Below are 24,426 nucleotides of genomic sequence, written 5' to 3' on the forward strand. Positions count from 1 at the left end.
GCCCAATAATGATGCTGCAATGAGAGGTTTATTTGGGGGTCCAGTGCAATTCTGATGCCAAGTGACACGTCAAGGGAGTCGACATCGGCAGATGCCGGCGTATGGGCGACATCTGCCCTGCCTCGGCCGGCCGACATGCCAAGCGCCCAGGCGATATGCAACGTCGGCAGTGCCCAGCGCGCTCGTCGCCAAGGCGACATGCCAAGCGCCTAGGCAAAGTGCGATGGCCCAGCGCCCTGCACGTATCGCCCATGCGACCTGGGCAGCGCCCCGCACGTATCGCTCGTGCGCAACACTGCCCAAGCGCGCATCGCCAAGGCGACATGCCTAGCGCCCCAGGAAGTACCCTGCGCATCGCTCGTGCGCCACTGACAGCGCCCTACGCTCACCCCCTATGCGCCCTAGGAAGCGCCCTGCGCGCATCGCCCATGCGACCTCGGTAGCACCTTGCGCCCAGTGCCCCATGTCTAAGCGACATCGGCAGATGTCCGCGCCCAGCCGACATTGGGAATGGGCCGACGTCAAATGCTAGACATCTTTAGTGTACTACCATGGGGGTCTTTTGTTTGAGTCATACGGACGCCACGCACCCCCGCACTGGTGCACCCGGGCACCGTGGCACCACGGCATATGGCACTAGCGACCATGCGAGGTGCACCACGCCTCCTCGGCCAACGTACCAATATGCATGCCGTCTAGTCAACGACGCGCGATGCCGTAGAAAAATAAAAAGAACGTAAACACGAGGCCACGCTTCATGCGCAACGTCATGTCTTTTGTTCAAGCATATCCATTCTCCATCTATTCTTCCACGCTCCCGCCGAGTTTCGATCCCAAATGTTCATGATCTTGCACTTTCCTCACGCTACGTATCGATTTTCACTACTTCTACGTTTTATACGATATTTAAACACCTTTCGTACTGCATTATTCGTACAAATATGCACTCTAGCATTACTTTCAAGTCTATTTCATATGTTGAGAAATTTTTTATAACGTTTTCATAGTTTTTAAATATTTTTAAAGCATTTTTCCTTTTTTTATTATTTATTTTTACGTTTTTATATTTTTCACGTCACATTGTTAACACCAAAATGCACTCAAATATTATATCCAATGTTTCTACATATACTAGAAATTTTTTGGTGATGTTTTATATTTTTATATAAAATTTTCTTTTTATTATTAATTTATTAATTATATTTTAGGAATTTTCCCCGAAAAAAATTCATTGAAAACTATTATTTTGGATATTTAAAAGCCACTTGTGCAAGCCGAAGTGTGTTTGCACCTTAGAACGTGTCACCTGTAGTTGTACATGTCCATTATGATTCTCTGGAAAAATCATGTCTACTCCTACCACTTGGGTTTTTTTTAAGCATATATAAGGGGGTAGAGGTGTTAAAGGCACACTGGGGAGACTGCAGCCGGCCGACATGGCCGTCCAGTGGGCAAATCGGCGTGCAGCATGGGCGCATGATGGCATGCATGGCTAGTCCGTGCGACGCCACCGAGCACCTACAAAAACACATCGACGACGGCCCACCGGGCGATTTTGGCGCGCTAGTGGCGGCATTCCTCGCGAAGGTCCGCAGGCAATTGATGTGGAAAGGCAGCGCTTTCGGGTGTGTGGTGAGTTCAAGATGCTAATTGATAAGCTCTAGGCGCCACACGCACGGGGGTAAGCCGAGTACGGTCGAGCGCCGGCGGCCGACGCGGGGGGGGTGCCCACGCAGAAGCTTCAGCGTGCCTTCGTCGCCTCTTGCAGGATTAACTTCTCCCCTCCTCGGGCGGGTTCGCGTTAGGCGGGGCTTGCTTTGTCCTTACAACGTCGATATCTTCGTCGGCGCGCGGCATCTAATGTCGGGCGTCGGTGCGAGTGTTGGGCGCGTATCGACGAAGCATTCATACGCAGGACACATGAGTGGTTCTCGGCTTGTATGGTTAGGTTGGATCCTTGCTCGTGCAGCGATGTCCCGGCCTGCATGCCATCTTAGTCGCGGGGCGAGCGCAAATCAGGCTCGCCCGAAGTCAGTTTCCTGTGTTGCATACCCAATGCCCCGGCATTATCGCGCACAATCGGTCGTCTTTCACCCCTCGCGCTCCGTGAGCGGGGCGAACCCAAAAACCGCTCCCGCGTCCTGCGCCTTCCTCGTCCCATCGTGCGAGGGCGCGGTCCGCGACCAGCGACTCGGACTCTCGGATTTGATAAAACCAGCGGGCATGGGGCCTCCGCCAGCTCCTATTTGCCCACAACGATTCTTTCAAGCGTAGCTTTGGGACGTGACAATAATTTAATGATGACATATTTGAAGTAGTACAAATTTATCTTCTATTTATTTTTGACATAAAAATACAATTATTATTAGCGAAACACAAGGTTGGCTTAATTAACAGAACACGCGGAGTATCAGAAAAGCTGGTTGGTGGATTCGAGTTCAAACACGGAAAGTTGTCGGTGACCATCCAATCACACAGCCAAACTTGTCCCTTTTTCTATTGTTGACTTTTAGCATGTTGATATTAAAAAATGAGGAAAATGTTACAACTACTCCTCCTGATTATTATTTTCTTATTTCAAAATAAGTGAATTAAATTTATATTTATAATTTTATTTTAAATTATTTATATTTTTAAAAATAATTTTAAAATAACTAAAAGAATAAAAATAAAAGATAATGTATAATTTAAGTCCTGATTTTTTTTCTTAATAGATGTACATTATCTCAATGATTCAGTTATTTAATATAGAGGGAGTATGACTTTCATTTCCAGTTAGGGTATGTTCGGTATGAATGGAGAATATTTTTTTTGAAACATGTTTTTAAAAAATAAGTAATTTTTTTATGTTTTGATACACAAGTAAAAATATATTTATATATAATTTAGATAAATTTTATGAACGGTGGGATTAGGGGATAAGAGTGTGGGTGGTGGGGATGGAAATGTGGTGCAAATAAGGTGTGTTCGAGGCGGAGATGATATAAGTAATGTGAATTACCACTTGTAGAATGTTTATTTAGAAAAATCTTTTTTCTATTTTAGAAAAAACTTATTTTTATAAAAAAATATTTTACAAAATTTTTGATCAACCAAAAAATTTTAAAAAATATTTTCTCCATGCTGAACACAACCAAAAACACTATCTCTACCTTGAGGAAAAACTACAAGTCAATTTAGTCTAAAGGGCAAAAGGAAAAACCTTCTCTTTCCAATAAACCCTCGAACTCCCAAAAAAAATAATTCAAAGCGGTCTAAATTAATAAATAATGGAAGCTAAAAAATAGAATTTCTAAAAATTGTTCATGAATATCTCTTTCTAGCTTTGAAAACGAAATGAGAAATTGTATATTTTGAAAATATGCAAAGGGCCCTACTTTCTCTTTTCCCAGTCAATATTAGAGACTAAAAATATTATTTTGTTAGATAGGGGTAAAATTGTCACATATCCAAGGGAAAACCTTTCAAGCAATACAATTTTCAGGTAATAAAGAAGAACCTTTTGAAATGATTTTTTTTTAATTAGAGTCTAATGCTTTTATTTTTTTAGGAAGAACATTTGAAATGGGAAAATATTACATTAATTAGAGTCTAAAATGTTTTCTCAAGGGAGATATATATATATATATAAAATAACCAATGGTGATTGGTAAATAAACCCGCCTAAGGTAACCCAACCTAAGCACAAGAACATATTTGTATCTTTTGTTGTGAAATTTTATTATCATCTAAGGGAAATCTTAAATTTGGAAATCGATAAAAATTCATATAAATCAATTTTCTTTCATTAAAATACCTAAAATGTTGACCGGCTCAATTTTCTTTCAAGTTCTACAAAGTGGTGGTTAGGCCGGCTATGTTATATGGGGCGGAGTGTTGTCCAGTTAAGGTCTCTCACGCTCAAAAGATGAAAGTAGCCGAAATAGATGTGTGGGCATACTAGGAGCGATAGGATTAGAAATGCGGCTATTCGGGACAAGGTAGGAGTGGCCTCGGTGGAAGACAAGATGCGGGAAATGCGACTGAGATGGTTTGGGCATGTGAAAAGGAGAGACACAAATGCCCCAATACGGAGGTGTGAGAGGTTGGCCATGGATGGTTTCAGAAGAGGTAGGGGTAGGCCGAAGAAATAATGGGGAGAGGTGATTAGATAAGACATGGCGCAGTTACAGATTACCGAGGACATGACCTTAGATAGGAGGGTGTGGAGGACTCATACTAGGGTAGAAGGCGAGTACATAGTCTTGTTATTCTCCCGTATTAGTAGGCGCATTAGCACATTATAATTTTTTGTGCTTTGACTTCTGTTATTATCTTTCTATTACTTTCTGTACTTTGATTACTCTATTTTATCTGAGTCGCTTTCGTTATTTGCGTTATTCGTTATTTGTTTTCCCATATCGCTTTGAACTTCTTAGCCTTATCTGACCTCTGTTTATGCTTTTTTGAGCCGAGGGTCTTTTGAAAACAGTCGTCCTATCTTGGTAGGAGTAAGGTCTGCGTACACTTTACCCTTCCCAGACCCCACGTTGTAGGATTTCACTGGGTTGTCGTTGTTGTTGTAAAATACGTAAAATGTTAATATCCTTTTTTTATAAGTTTTAACCAAATATACATCTTATCAAGAGTTGCAATAAAGAGATTAAGAGTGTGTTTGGTATGAAAGAAAACATTTTCCAAAAAATGTTTCTCAATTTTCTCATATTTTGTTGGTTTAAATATTTTGGAAAATGTTTTTCAAATCAACTTATTTTCTTCAAATTTAAGGAAAATGACTTCCTTCCAAAAACTAAGAAAAACATTTTTCAAAACTCTCCCCAACCTCAAATTATAATGTTTTCTGTTTACCCCACCTCTACTACGACCCCCCTCCCCCCCAAAAAAAATTAAAATTTCTTTTTTAAGAAAAAATTAAAAAAAAATATTTTTGAAAAATATTTCACATTTTGAAAAATTCATTTTTTACCCTATCCCTACCTCGACCACACTACTCCCAAAAAAAATCTAAAACTTTAATTTTTTTTGAAAAATATTTCAAAATTTAAAACTTTCTTTTTTTACCCCACCCCACCCTCACCGCCCCCTCACCCCTAGCCCAACAAAAAAATTTAAAAAATTTATTTTTTAAAAATATTTCAAATTTTGAAAGTTTCATTTTTTTATCCCACCCCTACTCCAACCCCCTTACCAATCCCAACCCCACAAGTAACCCCCCACACACACACACACACACCAAAAAAAATTAATTATTTTTAAAAAATATTTCAAATTTTGAAAATTTTATTTTTTTATCCACCCCCATCCCCCCCACCCCCCACAAAAAAAATTAAAAATTTATCTTTGAAAAATATTTAAATTTTGAAAATTTCATTTTTTCACCCTACCCCGCCCCACTCCCCAAAAAAATAAAAAATAATATTTTAAAAAGTCAAATTATTTGAAAGTTAGGTCTGGAGTCGGGTGTAGTCGGATTTCGATTCGAAAGTCAGAATAGAGTTTAGATTTGTAAGTTGAAAGTTGAGTTGGGTCCCACATCAGGTGTCAAGGTCGGATCCAGAGTCAATTACTAGGGTTGATTTTCATGTCAGAAATTATTTTCCTAAAAGAAAAAAAATTCTCTCTAGCCAAAAATAAAAGATATTTTCTAAAAAATATTTTCATTCACTAACCAAACAATAGAAAATATTTTTCGTAAAATATTTGTTTCTTACCAACCAAATATGGCCGGACACTTCCCCGGACCCTGCGCATAACAGAAGTTTTAGTGCACTAGGCTATGCTTTTTTACCAACCAAACATGAAAAAATAAATTAGAAACTAACTTATTTTCCAAGAAAATATTTTCTAGGAAAATATTTTCCTTCATACCAAACACACCCTAAGAAACTAAAAGTAATAAATAAGTACTGATTGTTTTGAAAGTTGGCACTAGTGGATGTCCCACTAGGCAACTTGCCTATTAAGTTGTATCATGTTGTGGCTATAAATATAGCCAAGATATGAAGATAGTAACACACATACAGATACAAAAATTTCTTTACTCTCTCTATATTCTCTTACTTTCTTTTCTTTATAAAATTGCCAAGTTAGTTAATTTTATAACACGTTATCAGAACGAAACTCTAATTTTCTCCAGATAAACTAACTTCTATATCAGGTATATCTACTGAAGAAATTTTATTTTAGTTGTCTTTTCTATTTCTAAAATTAATTTCTATATCAATTTTTATCATGTCAAATTTATCAAAACTTGAGTTTATGACACTTGACATTTCTGAAAAAAATTATTGATCATGGATCTTTGATGCTTAAATTCACGTTGACGCTAAAGATTTTGGTGATACTATTAAACAAGATAATAACGCATCAAGTCAAGATAAAGCAAAGGCCATGATTTTTCTCCGTCATCATATTCATGAAGGATTAAAAACTGAATATTTAATTGTAAAAGACCCTCTTGAATTATGGACTAATTTGAAGGACCGATATCACCACCTAAAACTTACGGTGTTACCAAAAGTCCGATATAACTGAATACACCTTCGATTTCAAAATTTTAAAACTGTGATAGAGTATAATTCTGCTATCCACAAGGTCAATTTCATGTTAAAATTATGTGGAGATTCTATCACTGATGATGACTTACTTGAGAAAACTCTTTCCACTTTTCACGCTTCAAATGTATTGCTACAACAACAATATCGTGAAAAGGGATTCAAGAAGTATTCTGAATTAATTATATGCCTACTTGTGGTTGATCAAAATAATACTTTGTTGATGAAAAATCATGAAGTCCGTCCTACTAGGTCTGCTCCATTCCCTTAAGCGAATGTTGTAGCAGCGCATAATCAATTAGAATTAAGATAAAATAATTATTGTGTCCGTGGTCGTGGACGTGGGAGAGGACGAAATAATTAACGTCATCATGAAAATAAATATGAGAACAATAAAGTTCCTCAAAATAATTCTTCCATAGGTAAATCCAATATTTATCACCAGTGTGGTATGAAGGGTCATTGGGCACGTATATGTCGTACGCCCGATCATTTTGTGAAATTTTATTAAGCCTCTCTCAAAAGAAGAGATAATAATATGGAGGCGAACTTGAATTTTTGGAATGATGATAATGAAGCAACTCCCTCAAATAAATATGAAGATATTGAGGGGAATCTAGCTTATAAAGATGATGATTTCGGAGATCTATTAAATATTACTCATTTGAAAGCTGAAGACTTTATGAGTTGATTGAGGAACTGATCATCTAACTGGGATAAATATTATAAAAATAATTATTGTTTTCTTCTTAAGTTTGATATTATGTTGTCGTTCGTAAAATTGTTTCATAAGGCAGTGCAATTTATTAAGAGATTTTATGTTGTTAGTTTTTCACGTTCTTATAATGTATCTTTTTATTTGTGAAGAATATAAAAATTCCCTAGTCATCAGTTGGATCCAAAATCAATTATGATGATATGTGTCGTATTGATAGTGTCACAACGTACACTATTTTAAAAGATAAAAAATATTTCTCTTATTTGATTATAAAAGAAGCTAATATTAATACAATAACTGGTAGTACAAGATTAATTAAAGAATCCGGAAAAGCTAAAGTTATACTTGTCGGAGGAATAAATTTAACAATTAATGAAGCATTATATTGTAGTAAGTCTCAAAGAAACTTATTAAGTTTCAAAGATATTCGTCAAAATGGTTATCATATTAAGACTACAAATGATGAAAAGAATGAATATCTTTACATTACTATAATGATGTCGGGCAAAAAGTTTATACTTGAAAAGTTATCCGCTCTTTCATCCGGTTTATACTTCATAAGTATTAGCATAGTTGAAACACATGTCATAGTAAATCAAAAGTTTACTAACTCAAATGATTTTATTATGTGGCACGACCGATTGGGCCATCTCGGTTCTAATATGATGCGCAAAATAATTGAGAGTTCAGATGGACACTCTTTTAAGAGCCAAAAGATTCTTCAATTTAAAGAATTCTCTTGTGTTGCATGTTCTCAAGGCAAATTGATTACTAGATCATCAGTAATCAAAGTGGGCATTGAATTCCCAATATTTCTGGAACGTATACATGGTGATATATGTGGGCCCATTCACCCATCATGTGGACCATTTAAATATTATATGATTTTAATAGATGCATCTGCAAGATGGTCACATGTGTGCTTATTATCAACTTGTAATATGACATTTGCGAGATTACTTGCTCAAATAATCAAGTTAAGAGCACAATTTTCAGATTATGCAATAAAGACAATTCGTCTTGATAATGCTGGTGAGTTCACATCTCAAGCATTTAATGATTATTGTTTGTCTATTGGGATAACAGTTGAGCATCCAGTTGCTCATGTTCATACTCAAAATGGTCTAGCAAAATCATTGATTAAACGTCTCCAATTAATTACTAGACCAATGCTTATGAGAACAAAATTTCTCATTTCATTATGGGGTCATGCCATTTTGCATGCAGCAAGTCTTGTGCGGATCAGACCCACAAGTTATCATAAAGTCTCCCCATTACAATTGGTTTTTGGACAGGAGCCGAATATTTTCCATCTTAAAATATTTAGGTGTGCAGTATATGTTCTGATTGCTCCACCACAACGCACTGGAGATTTATTTACTGCAAGATTTGCTGATTGACATTTTGATGAATCAGTATACCCAGCATTAGGGGGAGAAAATATGCAGCTGAAAAAAGAAATAAATTGGAATGCATTATCACTATCTCATTTAGATCCTCGTACAAATAAATGTGAATTGGAAGTTCAAAAGATAATTCATTTGCAAAATATTGCAAATCAACTACCAGATGCATTACTAACCTATCAAGAGTTACTAAATCTTATATCCCAACTGCTAATGCTCCAATTCGAGTTGATGTTCCAATAGGACAATTAAATAATGCAAATGAGTCTAAACCATATTTAAAACGTGGTAGACCAATCGATTCCAAAGATAAAATCCTCGAAAAAGAAAAGAAGTAAATAATCAAGATGGTCATGATATGACAGAACCTGCTCAAGAAGAGCGAGGAGACATAACAATTGATAAAATCTTGGAAGAAATTAAGGCGCCTGAAAATAATAAAGAAATTTCACTAAATTATGTCTCATCAAAAAAAATATGGAACCGAAATAATGTAATTTTCGACAATAGTTTTGCTTATAATGTTGTTATGGAAATAATGCAACAAAATGAGGATCTTGAATCAAAATCTGTCGATGAATGTAGACAGAGGAATGATTGACCAAAATGGAAAGATGCAATTCAAGTTGAATTAGCTTCGCTTGAAAAATGCGAAGTTTTCGGACCAATAGTCCAAACCCCTAAAGGTGTAAAATCAGTTGGCTATAAATGAGTTTTTGTGCAAAAATAAAATGAGAGAAATGAAATTATAAGATACAAAGCACGCCTTGTTGCACAAGGATTCTCTCAAAGACCCGGGGTCAACTATGAGGAAACGTATTCACCTATTATGGATGGAATAACTTTTCGATATCTCATCAGTTTAGCTGTACATAGAAGTCTTGAAATACATCTAATGGATGTAGTTACAACTTACCTTTATGGTTCACTTGATAATGAAATTTACATGAAAATCACAAAAGGATTAAAATTGCCCGAAGCATGTAATAAGTCTCGGGAGATGTACTCAATGAAATTGCAAAGATCATTATATAGTTTGAAACAATCAGGGCGAATATGGTACAATCGTCTTAGCGAATATTTGCTAAAAGAAGGATATAAAAATGATCCAATTTGCCCTTGTGTCTTTATGAAAAGGTCTAAATCTGAATTTTTCATAATAGCAGTATATGTTGATGATTTGAATATTATTGAAACTCCAAAAGAACTTTCAAAGGCAGTAAAATGTCTGAAAAGGGAGTTCGAAATGAAAGACTTCGGAAAGACAAATTTTTGTCTTGGTCTACAAATTGAATATTTTGCAAATGAGATATTTGTCCATCAATCAACATATATAGAAAATATTTTAAGGAAATTTTACATGGATAAAGCACATCCACTGAGTACCCCAATGATTGTGAGATCTCTTGATATTAATAAAGATCCATTTCGACCTCATGAAAATAATGATGAGTTTATTGGGGCTGAAATACCATATCTTAGTGGTGCATTAATGTATCTTGCCAATAATTCTAGACCAGATATAACTTTCGCTATAAACTTGTTAACAAGATTTAGTTCTTTCCCAATGCGAAAACACTGGAATGGAATTAAACATATATTCAGATACCTCCGAAGGACCATTGATATGGGATTTTTTTACTCGAATGAATCTCCTTCACAATTGATTGGTTACGCTGATGCGAGATATTTGTCTGATTCCCATAAAGGTCGATCACAGACATACTATTTATTTACATGTGGCAGTACATCTATATCATGACGTTCAATAAAACAAACTATGGTTGCCAATTCTTCAAAGCATGCAGAGATAGTAACAATTCATGAAGCAAGTCGAGAATGTGTTTGGTTAAGATCAATAACACAAAACATTCAAGAAACATGTGGCCTTTCTTTGAAAAGAGACATTCCAACAATATTGTATGAAGACAATGCTACATGTATAGCTCAATTGAAGGGAAGATACATCAAAGGAGACAGAACAAAACATATTTCACCAAAATTCTTTTTTACTCATGACCTTCAAAAGAAGGGTGAAATAAATGTTCAACAAGTTCGTTCAAGTGATAATTTAGTAGATATGTTCACCAAGGCATTGCCAACTTCAACCTTTGAGAAATTGAGATATAAGATTGGAATGCATCATCTTCGAGATATTAAATGATGTCTTCATCAGGGGGAGTATAATACGTGCTGCACTGTTTTTTCCTTAGTCTAGGTTTTGTCCCACTGGGTTTTCCTGGCAAGGTTTTTAATGAGGCAGCACTCAAGGCGTATTATCATATATATGTACTCTTTTTTCTTCACTAGGCTTTTTCTCACTGGGATTTTCTTAGTAAGGTTTTAACGAGGCACAACATATATGGGTATTCAGGATAACTATGTATATTGTTTTCTTGTAAAGTTTTTTTTATTACACGTGAACATCCAAGAGGGAGTGTTTTGAAAGTTGGCACTAGTGGATGTCACACTAGGCAACTTGCCTATCAAGTTGTATCATGTTGTGGCTATAAATATAGCCAAGTTATGAAGATAGTAACACACATACAGATACGAAAATTTCTTTACTCTCTCTATATTCTCTTACTTTCTTTTCTTTATAAAATTGTCAAATTAATTAATTTTATAACACTAATGGATATATTGAGCATTAAAAACATTACTTGCATTTAGACCTTATGTTTGCACTAAAACTAGTACTCCATTTCCCATTGGGTAATAGAGTATTAATAACTCTCTTTCTTTCTAAAGTCCAACCTTTTTACTCTAATAAATTCTTTTATACAACACGTAGATGATACTCTCATTCTACAAGAAGTTTTGTTTCAAAGAAAAGGTGTTGTTTTTCTCCCTCCGATTTACTTATCAAATCTTTTTTAATTTGATTTTTTTTTGTTTTTAATTTTGACAAATCAAGAAAAAATATTTTTTTTTATTGAATCTTCAATTTATTAACATTGAGTTAATATCTTTAAAAAAATATAGTGAGTAAGTAAGTTTAAAATTCTATCAATTAATAGAGGTAAAATTGTAAACTCATTATATCAATCATTGTTTTCTTGAGTTAAATTACTAATCTCTTCGTCCCATATTAGTTGTCATGTATATTAAAAATATTTATTTCAAAATAATTTTCAATTTAAACAATCAAGAGAATTAATTATCTATTCTAAATTTTGCCCTTAGCATTAATTATTCTACAATTAAGAAGGCACGTAAATAGATAGATATTAATAAATTAATAAATAATATATTAATCAAATAACGCTCCTAATTAATGTTTTCTTAAAAATTGTATAAAATTTTATCACGTAAATAGATAGATATTAATAAATTAATAAATAATATATTAATCAAATAACGCTCCTAATTAATATTTTCTTAAAAATTGCATAAAATTTTATCACGACAACTAAAAAAGAGCAACTAAAAGAAACAGACGGAGTACAGTACTAGCAAAACAAGTAAATAAATAAATAAAAGAAAAGATTGTTGAATAGGGAAGGCAAAGAAATAAGAAGTGTGGAAGAGTCATTGAGCCGATCATCCTTTCCCATTCACTCTCACCACGAGATCGGCAGCACAATCCACCAGATCTGACACCCTTTTAATCCTTATTTTTATTTGGATAGTAAACAGAATTCTTCTACTTTGCTATGTCAATCTGAATGTGTAGATTCTGTTTCGGGAATTTTATTTATTTATTTTTGGGGAAGAGGAGGTTATGGATTGGGAAAGGAAGGTGAATGGCGGAGGAGGAGATTATAATCTGACATCCTCTTCTTCGGGTGGCGATGGTTGTAGTAGTATGGGTGGAGGATTCAGTTATATACAACACCCAGTTTCAAAATTTGACACCCTTGCTGGCGTAGCAATCAGATATGGCGTTGAGGTAAAATAATTGTTACTCTTCTCTGATTATTGTGGAGTCGAATAGTTGATGCTCATAGCAAGTTGTTTTGCTAGTTATGTATATTGCACAACTAAAACTGAACCCAAACTAAGAAAAGGTGTTATAGTGATTTTCTTTTCACTATCTTCTATCTTTTACCTTTTGAAACCAACTGACTAGAGGGCTGATTCTTGGGAACTTTGTAACTGATTCTGTGCAGTAAAGTGATCAGCTATTTTGTTGTCAATCTGTGTTTTGCTTATTCTATCATTTTGGCACTTGGAAATTGTTAAATTTGAAGTGGCTGATACAATGCCCTTGCATTTTTCAGGTGGCTGATATTAAAAGGATAAATGGCCTGGTATCAGATCTCCAAATGTTTGCTCTAAAAAAACTTCATATACCGTTACCGGGGAGGCATCCGCCATCGCCGGTCATATCAAATGGTCAAGACACACAACGGTATTGCTCAAAAATCTTCAGTTAGTGGTGTTTCTTTCCTTCCTCTTTTCACTAGGCTAATGATTGATACAAGACTTTCATGTCTAACGAACTATAAATTTGTGATCTATTCTTTTGTATTTCTGGTTTAGATGCGAGTCTTATTGCTTGCTTATGCATGACCCATTGCTATCATAAAATCTTGTTTTTAATACATATGGATACAGTGACCATATACTTTCTCTATTTTGTATTGTGCCCAACTGCATTTTAGCCTCCGCACAAAGTATTAGGAAATTGATTGTTATTTCATGCATGTAAACGATATCCAAAATTTATGTCTGTAAGTTACTTGCTGCACTCTAGGTAAGATAGTTCTTGAAAATTTCTTTCAAAATCGAGCTGCCTTAGATTTTGTGTTCTTCTAATACGTTAAATCTTTGAGGTTACCTTCTGCCAAATTGAATTTACTCCCTATTTGTTAATTTGATGCTTATCCATCTATAGATCAAAATTTTGATTGGGGACCAATTCAATGTTTATATTTATGCTTCTCTAGCTACTTGAATCATATCTTTACTGGTCTTATGTGTCATATTGAGGTGAACCAACCTTTCTTTGCTTCTGAATTTATATAGGACTTGCTTGGTCTAGATTTTGTTTGATGGACCCTGTGAAAGCAAAGCTTCTAACAAATCCAAATAGCTTAGGTAGAACATATGTTGCTCGGAGCCTCCAAATGGCTGCCGCATCTGTGTTGGATTCCCCAAAAATGAATAACTTTTGGAGGATCCGACATAGTCAACGACATTTTTCTTTTTGGAGGATCCGACAAACAGCCGACGACTTTTTTCTAGGATCCAAGCAACATAGGATAGAAGTACTTTTCCTTACACTAGGACTAATGGATCTCCTACTGCAATTTGGTGTACAAAGTTTGTGGGCAATCTGTTTTCCGGAAAATAGTGAATAGTTAGTTGTACACCAGCATTATTTGACCATATCTGTAAAAGTAAGTAGAGATTGTGTGTCAAAGAAACCAAGCTGTTCATGAATGATTACTTCGGCTTATTCATTTAAGTACTTGGGATCAGCTTGATATACTTGGATTTATTTATTGATGAGTCATGCTTTGTAAGTGCTTTTGTAAGTGATGATTTTACGTGATTTTCTCACGTCCTTAGTCTTGAAGAGAATAGCAGAGATTCATATCAATCACAAAGCGAATGCTTTTGTTTTTTCCTGTTTCAAGATTGATAAGCTTACTTAGCGAATGCTTTTGTTTTTTCCTGTTTCAAGATTGATAAGCTTACTTGGGTTGTCTTTACGAGAAGTTTCTTGCATGTGTAACTATTGTCTTTTCGTACACCTTCACAAGTCAGTTAGTTCTTCCCTCAATATCCAATACCGAAGGGAGAATTACTGTCTTACATGAGACACCTCTTAAGAATAAGCTACGAACATCATCTAACAAACTAGACGTGGATGGCATTTGGGCCCTGAGAAAATGTAGGGAACTTGTTCTATGCAGTTTCAGGTTAAGAATTCAAAGTGACAAAAAAATGAAGGATGTGTGATAATGAGAGATCATAAGGCTTTTATCACTAATCTGGCCTGGACAAGCTGAGAGGAGGAACCTGAACTCTGTTTGAAGCTCATGCTTTTGAAAAATTACATGTTTCAGCAGGAACTGTTTTATGGACCTGTTGAAGTTACATGTTTGGGGAATGTATTAAGTTGATTTACCTCTACATTGAGTATTTGTATGATTGTAACTACATGCAAAATTGACGTAATTTTATTTGTCTTATTCAACGCCAAGAACCTGAAAACGTCGTTTCATATACGGAAGGTTGTCCCCTTGGTTATTTTACCTTTGCACACTATGATCTGCAATAGTGACTAAGTGTGACTTCTTTCTTTGCAGACCTCGCAGCTCTGAGCAGACCTCTTCAAGTCGTCGATACTCTGATATATTCGATTCATTTCAGTCCCTGAAACTGAAATCCTCTCCCCAGCCAAAAGTTTCACCAGCCATGAGCAGCTTACAAGGATATTATGGTCTTAAACCGCCAGATCAGAAAGCTGCATGTGAAGGATTTGAAATGGCAGTGTATCATAAGGGAGGATCACATTATTTAGAAGATGGCCCATTTTACACATCCTCTCCTCTTTCAGATCCACCACTTAGTCTTCAGAGAAAATCTAAGAGTGTAGCTAATGGATTTATGTCAGAGAATGGAGTATCTGCAAATCATCTATCAACACAAGACTGCAGAGACAATGGTTCGGATAGATGGTTTGAGAAATTAGTGAGAAGGCGTCAAAAGTCGGAGACTGATTTCACACGTACTCCAGAAATGCTATTGAAGGAAGATAACAGCAACAGTGGCTGGTTTTCAGCCGTCACTGGCAAGGGCTTAGCTTTGAGACCCAAGTCAGCTAATCGAACTCTCTCTGGAGCAGATGCTGAAGCGAATTCAATAAGTCCTATTCCTATTGGCTTGGGGGATTCTTTACTAAACAACAGCGCATCTGTAGTTAGGAAGTCATCAAGTACATCGAATTTGCAGGATTCAGATAGCGGTACATTGTCTTCCCTGTGGAATTTGAAGCCAGATTTTCAAGCAATTTCTACTGCAGCCATTACTAAGCCAATCTTTGATGGGCTACCTAAACCAATTACAGGTCGAAGAAACAAGGCCGCCCTCGATTAGCTTATTTTTTCTGCATTAGCTGCGTAGAAGTTCTTTTCTTCAATACTTTAGACGGAGCATCCTCTGGTGAAGTGATAAATGCCGAATTCAAGATAGAAGCAGACACTTTGGTTATCTCATGGTAAAATAAGCTTCCTTTGGTTTATGAATTTTGGTTTGGGCATGTTCATATCTTCCATTGGTGATGTTGAAGTGTCCTCAGAATTAGTTGAGATTTATAGCAGAACCAAACAATGCTGAAGAATTGATTTTTTGCTATAGCATGGTAATGCATCTCGTTCAAATAGTCACAGCAGATGTATATTAGGCATTTGAGTTCATTGAATCTGAAATGGGGAAAGAGGATATTGTTTATACGTGGATTATATGATCCGTACATCGTCACTTTACATAGTTTGTGTTTTATTTCATCGTCTATTCTTCTGGAGAGGGGATTGATAATTATTTTTCTATTGAAATTGCTAATCTTTTTATTTTTTCAATCAAGAAGCCTCAATTTAGGCCATTCTTGCATGTGATAATTCGTGTGGAATTTGACCCATAGGTAGAGTCCTTCCTTTGGAGCAACTATGACATTGAGAGTTAAATGGGAGAGTAGTTCAAGAAAGTAGCAAAGCCCTTGCGGGATTTATGACAGTGTCGGCAATGGGTTGAAAATTCAATGATATCTGACACTTTCATATTCTTCTCCTCGGACCATCCCACCCAATTGATGCCCAAGAAAAGGATGTGGATAGCATCATGTCAGAATTCAGAAATGTGTACCAGAATACTTCTGAGTAAGGCGATTTTTGTTTTAGTTAGATTTATAGCTTAAACACACCGCATAAAGATTTTTTTTAAACATTTGATACCAGGTTGGTTGCTATCTTTACCAGATTACCAGTTAATGCTTGTTAAAAAATCACCTTAAAAATAATTTGATTGGTGATCTGATTATATAAAATATCTTGACATAGTCTACACGTAGAACTTGAATAAGATTTAGAATGATTGTTACCAAGAATGTAAGCCACACGTTCGGGTTAGCATTTTGCATTTTCTGTTGCTAGGATATTTTTGATAACTGGTCCCTTAAAATAATGATCCCTTACAATGATTGGATTGCAACTATACCTTTATCACAATTTAGTGTCTGGCTAAAAGAGGCTCGGCATGGTTGTTTTCTGCAACCTTTCCCTTCCTCCTTTTTGACAATTGATTGTATGATAATACTTCTCATAAATTCCAACTAATTTCTTTACTGTTACCCCTTTGTTTCAAAATAAATGTCATTTTTTTTGTTGATAAATAACAATATTATTAATCAGCAATGAACAATCAATACAAAATTTGCAAGCTAACATAGCTTGCTAAACTAACAATACACATCGAATAAGCAGGTGTGGAGCCACATTGTGGATAAGGGGTTCATTTGAATCCCCTTCGGCGAAAAATTACTCTTTATACATGGTTTAAATAATTTTTTATGTATAAATAGTAGATATCGAACCTCCTTCGTCTAGTTCGTGTGTTTACTTCTTCAGATTTTGAACCCCCTTATTAAAAATCCTTGCTCTGTGTCACGACCCAAGCCTAGGGCCTAGACGTGACATATCGAATGAGGAACCCGAAAGTACCTCAAACAAGGCTCTTAGCATTCTTTTAGCCTTTCATACGTAATGACAATAAATAAAAAAATGAAAATCATAATAGTAAATCTTCAACTTACATATGTCCAACAATACCTCTAACTTTTAGATTTAACGGGGCTAAGACAAGACCCTAGCTCATCCTCAATCATAATAGAAAGAAATGACATAGTAAGTGTCTAAAGATCTCAACATATCATAAGCTAGAAAGATAAAAGAGTATTGTTCCTGGAACATGGGAACTCACCAAAAGTAGCCTTCAAACGAAATTTCAACTAGCCACGTGGATGAGAACGAGGACGAGGAGGAACACCGATTCCTAAATGGTAATATCATATAGGCAAAAGAGTGTGCGTTAGTACTTTGAATATACCAAGTATGTAGGCATGCATGACAAAGTAAAACGTTTAGGACATTTATAAGGTGAAGTACATAAATGAGTGCATGCATGAGTAATCAAGTAGATATCATTTAAATCATACATATGTGGATATATGCATGCATGAGTAATCATGTAAATAACATTTGAAACGTTCATTTGTGGGAAGTTGACTATAACTGACATTAAGACCATGTGAGCTATTACATGGAATCCAACATAACCCCCTACGTTGGCCGAGGAATCTACTTGCCTAGGGTAGAACTCCATCAACTTTATATTCATTCTATAGCTTTAAGGGCTTTCATGGATCCATTAGCCTAAGCCTACAAGGGCTCCTATGTTGGCACATAGTTAATGAGACAAGGGGTTGCTACTAGGATGAGGAAAACCCACTACAAAATCCATATTCACAGCTTCCCACTTCCAATTAGGGATTTCAATGTCTTGGGCTAGGCCACCCGACCTTTGATGTTCAGCTTTCACTTGTTGGCAATTCAGTCATTTGGACACGAACCTTGCTATGTCCTTATTCATGCCACCCCACCAATAGAACTCTTTTAAGTATCAGTATATTTTCGTCGAACTGGGATGAATGGAGGATGTAGAATTATGATCCTACATCAAGATCAAACTCCTTAGACCATCCACATTTGGAACACATAGCCGACCTTGGTAGTATAGCACCAATTTCCCCCTTGGGAAAAAACCTCTACCTTCTTTTCCTTCACCAACTTCTTTAACTCAATAAACGTCGGATCAAGATCTTGCTTTGACTTAACATCCACCACCAAAGAGGATTCAGATCCATTTTGAACAACCATACCACCATTATCGGTACCACACAACTTCACCCCTAATTTAGCCAATCGGTGAACATCTTTTACCAACTCCCTCTTTTCTTCAGCAGCATGGGCCACACTCCCCATAGACACTCTACTAAGTGCATCGGCAATAACATTGACTTTTTCTAAATGATAGTGCACACTCATGTCATAGTCCTTAAGGAGTTCTAGCCACCTCCTTTGCCTTAGATTAAGGTCCTTTTGGGTGAACACATATTGAAGACTTTTATGATCGGTATACACATCCACATGCACACCATAGAAATAATGCCGCCAAATCTTCAGAGCAAAAACAACGGCCGCTAATTCAAGGTCATGGGTAGGGTAGTTACGCTCATGCACCTTTAATTGCCTAGAAGCATAGGCCGTTTTGCATTAAGACACAACCTAAAATAATCTTTGAAGCATCACAATAAACCACAAACCTTTCTAATCTTTTTGTAGAGTCAAAATAGGAGCGGAGGTAAGTTGATCTTTCAAAGTCTGGAAACTCTTCTCACACTCATCCGTCCATATGAATTTAACTTTCTTTTGGGTCAATTTCTTCATAGGAGATGAGATGGAAGAAAATCCTTTGATGAACCTTCTATAGTACCCGGGTAGACCCAAGAAGCTCCAATGTCTGAAGGAGACAATGGTCTAGGCCAATTCTTGACTGCCTCCATTTTCTTAGAATCAACCTTAATTCTATCACCGGATACTATGTGACCAAGAAATGCCACCTCCTTCAACTAACATTCACACTTACTAAATTTTGCAAATAATTGCCTATGTCTTAATATTTGAAGCACAACTCTCAAGTGATTCTTATGTTCTTCCTCACTTTGAGAGTAAATCAAAATATCATCAATGAAGAACACCACAAAATTATCAAGGTAAGGTTTGAACACCCTATTCATCAAGTCCATGAACACCACCGATGCATTCTTTAGCCCAAAATGCATCACCAGAAACTCGAAGTAACCATACCTTGTTCAAAAAGCCGTTTTGGGAATTTCACATTCCCTCACCCTTAGTTGGTGATATCCGGACTAAAGATCGATCTTGGAGAAGTGACTTGCCCTTTGTAATTGATCAAACAAGTCATCTACTCTAGGGATTGGGTACTTGTTCATATGATCATCTTATTTAATTATCGGTAGTCTATGCACATTCGAAGCGACCCATTCTTATTTCTCACAAATAACACAGGAACACCCCATGGAGAAATACTTGGCCTTATGAACCCCTTTTCTAACATGTTCTTTAATTGTTCCTTCAGCTCTTTTAAATCCACCGAGGCCATTCGGTAAGGAGGAATAGAGATAGGTTGGGTATCGAGGAAGAGATCGATACCAAAATCAACTTCTCTTTTGGGAGGGACACCGGGAAGGTCATCGGGAAAAATATTGGGGAACTCATTGACTACGGGAACCGACTCAAGAAGAGGACTTTCGAAGTCGACATCTCTAACCCTCACAATGTGGTAAATACAACCCTTAACAATTAATTTTTGGGCCTTAAGATAAGAAATGAACTTACCCTTCACTACCGAATCATGACCCTCTCATTCAATAATGGACTCATTTGGAAATTGGAACTTGACTCGGTGAGTCCTACAATCTATGGAAGCAAAAGATGCATGTAACCAATCCATCCCAAGAATTACATCGAAATCTACCATTTCAAGCTCAATGATATCACAAGGAATAACTTTATGCAAGATAGATACGGGACAACCCCTATAGACCTTTCTAGCAATAACCGACTCACCAACAGGGGTAGACACCAAATAGGGCTCTAATAGCATTTCAGGTGACACATCAAATGATAAATTTACACTCGGATCTAATAATGCATACACATCAAAAGCAAAAACCTTTAACATACCGGTAATGACATTGGGTACGTCCTCAACCTCTTGTCTCCCATGCAAGGCATAAAAGCGGTTGGTGCATTGGATACCTCCTTGGGCTTGTTGACCATGAGCAATTTGTCCTTGAGGCCTACCACCCCCTTCTACAATCCCTAGCATGGTGGACTGGCTTTCCACACTTGAAGCATGCATTGGAGCCGGCTAAGCATTCCCCTTTGTGAGTCCTTCCACACTTCTTGCAAGAGGGGAAAGTTTGAGCACCAACACTCTCTTTTGGAACCATTAGGTTAACACCCTTGTCCTTTTCTAAACTTGGAGGAGGAGTATTGGTGGAACCTTGTCCCATAAACTGTTGCCCACCTTGGCCTTTGCCATTGTTACCATAACCGGACCTTTGAGGTTTAAATCCTCCACCATCCACTCTAGCATTTTTGAACCCCCTTGATCTCTCTCTCAGCTTCTCTTCATCAATTTGTTCTACGTAAGTCATTAATCGAGAGACGTCTATCTCCTTGACCAACATGGCTGTTTTACACTCTTTGGATACCAAGCTTGTGTTACACCCCACTCTCTCGAGCTCGGAATGTCTCTTAAGTTCCTTAGACATTATCATGTGAGCCGAATAAGATACGATACTATCAAATGACTCTAAGGAAAGGAGAATGTGATACCCCCTAGTAGAGAAGGTTGGAAATAGAGTCATAAGAATCCGGAAGGAATTGGAAGCCAAGTAATGAGTCGTAGGACTCGATTTACCTACGTAAGCTCCTAACTTAGAAGTATTGCATACCCAAGCTACTTGAGGATATGCCAAGCTTATGTAGTATGGATTACATAGGCTCTTAAAATAAGACGAGATTACGAACCCAGGAGAAAGAGAAAAAGAAGACATGTGAAAGCCAATGAGGGAGTGACACGTGGCAGCACCTCAAGCAAGTAGGTGACCCACCTGCTTGGGGTCAAGTAGGTTAACCACCTGCTTGGGGGAGGTGGGCCCCACTGCCACATGGCATCCCCTCCTTCAATGCATGGACACGGTGGCCCAATAGGGGCTGGACACGTGTCCCCCCTTCGGGATAACACGTGTCACCTCTTTGGACCACATATATGTATGTATACTATGAGTTTAACTTCAGCTTATATCCAAAATCAGCAGAAACAAAGTGAAGAGCAAACCCTAAGCTAAGAGAGAAAAGGGTGACGACCTAGGAGGTAAAATAAGGTAAGTCCCGATTTTATTCCGTAAATTAATTATATAGCATATAACACGATGGTATGGAGGTATTATAAGTATAAAATCATGTCTTGGTGCAGCCAAAATGGACAACAAGCAGTCCACGCAGTTTCAGCGCGACTAAAGAAGTTCCGAGGCGCAATTTTGGCGAGTTTTGGCCAATTTTGGGAAAGGTAAGGTATTTCCTTGTAATTTGAAGTTTATGGGGTTTTTTATGTAGTGTATTATATACCTTTTATACTGATGTAAATATAAATAAGGTCGTGGAAATGCTCGATGATAGAAATAATCAAAATTAAAGTCGTCGTAGGTAAATTGTAGTCAGAATGAGGCGTTGTATGTGTGGAGGATGATGATGGTTGTGTGGTGTGTGTTGCAGGGTCTAATATTTTCCTAAAAGAGGTGGGGTAGCTGCTGGTGGAAGCCACATGACCCTCGCTTCGTATGGTTAAAGGTTTTACAAAATGGAAACTATAAACCTTATTTTGGCGTTGTAGTTTCGAGCGAGTCGTTTGGAGTTTAATTGTGTAATGTTGCCATTTTATACATATATATGATCTGATGGTTATGTTTTTGGTTGGCTTTAGGTATTAGGGACGTAAATGGGAATTCGGATAGGGAACATTATAGAGGAGGTGTTGCCCGATTTTCGTTAACGCCTTAACTAGCTAAAGAACTAGTCGGGAAGATGAGCGAGGGGTTGAGTTCTATGAATACTCATATGTAACCTAAGATGATGGAAAGCCAAGGGTTGTTAATATTTGTGTTGCTGTTATATTACTTAGGTTCAGAGGAAGATGAGACGAACGAGTTAAAAAATAATCCATAAGAGGTATGTGAAGCTTTCTCTTGGCATATTCTTGGCATAAGTATGTAAAGCCTGTCTCTCTTTTCTTCTGGGCATGTCTTAGAAATACGTTATGAATGGTTTGTATATGAAACATGGGAATAATTCCATTCGTAAAGCTCCGAGTATAGTTCATAATTCTTATCCACTTCGTGATGGTAGAACTCTTGTAATAGTTGAGCTATTGCCTTTTTAAGGCTTCTATAGGATAAAAGGTAATATATCTAGAGCCTATTGACTCGTTTTCACTTCTAAATGCTAAGGCTCTTAAGGTAGCTAAGCTATCACCCTCGAGCCTTCTATGCAGGAAATAGTAACTGGATGCATGGGAAGCATGAACTATAACTCCTATTCATTTCTTAATATCAAAGTTCTTGAAGTAGTTGAACTTCTACCCTCGAGTCCCTATATGATGAATACTAATTGAATGTATGAGATCCCGTGCCTAAGAACTCTATAATGATGTTACACCCCACACTCTCAAGTTCGAAATGTCTCTTAAGTTCCTTAGACATTATCATGTGATCCGGATAAGCTACGACATTATCAAATGATGCTAAGGAAAGGAGAATGTGATACCCCATAGTAGAGAAGGTTGAAAATAGAGTCATAAGAATCCGGAAGAAATTGGAGGCCAAGAAATGAATCGTGGGACTTAATTTACCTACGTAAGCTACTAATTTAGAAGTCTTATACACTTGAGTTACTTAAAGACATATCAATCTTACGTAGCATGGATTACACGGGTTCTTAAAATAAGATGAGATTACGAACCCACGAGGAAGGAGAAAAGACGACACGTGGCAACCAATGGAAGAGTGACACGTGGCATCACCTCAAGCAAGCAGGTGACCCACCTACTTGGGGTCAAGGAGGTGACCCACCTGCTTGGGGGAGGTGGACTCCACGCCACGTGGCAGCCTCTAGTTGGCAGCATGATACGGTGGCCAATCATTGCTTGACATGTGTCACCCTAAGAGGATGACACGTGTCACCTCCAAGGCAGCCCATATATACATGTTAAAATGACTCTTAGCTTCAGTTAATTATCCAAAAACCTGCAGCAAATCACCAAAAACTTCAGCAGCACAAAGAAATGAAAACCGTAAGCTAAGAGAGAAAAGTGTGGCGGCTAGGAGGAAAAAATACGTAAGTCCCAATTTGATTCCGTACATTAATTATCCAGAATATACCACGATGATATGGAGGTATTATAAGTATAAAATTATGACTTGGTGCAGCCAAAACGGACAACAAACAGTCCACACAGTTTCAGCGCGACTAGAGAAGTTCCGAGGCAAGTTTTGGTGAGTTTTGGCTAATTTCGGGTAAGGTAAGACTTCTAATTTAAATTTGGACTTTATGGGGTTGTTATGTAGTGTATTATCTACCTTGTATACTGCTGAAAGTATATAAAAAAAGTCGTGGAAATGCTTGACGATAGAAACAATCAAAAGTGAAGTCGTCGTAGTTAAATTGTAGACGAAATGGGGTGTTGTGCGAGTGGGGTGCTGCTGAAGGTGTGTGGTGATGTGTTGCAGGGAATAAATGTATTTTAAAAGTGGTGTGGTTGCTTATGGTTGCAGCCACACGACCCCTCGTTTCGTATAATTAAAGGTTTTGCGAAACAAAGACTAGAAAACCTATTTTGGTATGACAATTTTCAGCAAGTTGGGTGGAGTTTATATTGTATAATGTTGCCATGTTTTACTTGTATATGAGCTGAAGGTTGTTGTTTTTGGTTGTGTATAGTAATTATGTATGTAATTGGGAATTCGGATAAGGCATATTATAGGGGAGATGCTGCCCAATTTCCAGGAACTCTTTAAATGAGTTAAGGAACTAGTCGAAGAGGCGAGCGAGGAAATGAGTTATGTGAATACGAAGGTGCAACCGAAGGCGCTAAA

At 37.0% G+C, this 24,426-nt stretch overlaps 1 protein-coding gene across 1 annotated transcript; it reads left to right on the forward strand.

The window, feature by feature from the left end:
- Window positions 1–12,155: 12,155 nt before the first annotated feature.
- On the forward strand, window positions 12,156–16,104 carry LOC129874407 (uncharacterized). Its single transcript, XM_055949692.1, has 3 exons — window positions 12,156–12,570; window positions 12,902–13,032; window positions 14,939–16,104. The coding sequence occupies exons 1-3, from the start codon at window positions 12,403–12,405 to the stop codon at window positions 15,726–15,728; spliced, it is 1,089 nt and encodes a 362-aa protein (XP_055805667.1). The 5' UTR covers window positions 12,156–12,402; the 3' UTR covers window positions 15,729–16,104.
- The last annotated feature ends 8,322 nt before the right edge of the window (window positions 16,105–24,426 follow it).

This window comes from Solanum dulcamara, chromosome 11 (assembly GCF_947179165.1).
Source record: "Solanum dulcamara chromosome 11, daSolDulc1.2, whole genome shotgun sequence".
NCBI classification, from domain to species: Eukaryota; Viridiplantae; Streptophyta; class Magnoliopsida; order Solanales; family Solanaceae; genus Solanum; species Solanum dulcamara.

What these genes read in the sequence shown, in the direction of transcription:
- LOC129874407 (XM_055949692.1), top strand. Translation starts at nt 12,403, where the DNA reads ATGGATTGGGAAAGGAAGGTGAATGGCGGAGGAGGAGATTATAATCTG. An exon ending in CAATCAGATATGGCGTTGAG is followed by an intron (nt 12,571 to 12,901) that starts GTAAAATAATTG and finishes TGCATTTTTCAG; the next exon opens with GTGGCTGATATTAAAAGGAT. An exon ending in AATGGTCAAGACACACAACG is followed by an intron (nt 13,033 to 14,938) that starts GTATTGCTCAAA and finishes CTTTCTTTGCAG; the next exon opens with ACCTCGCAGCTCTGAGCAGA.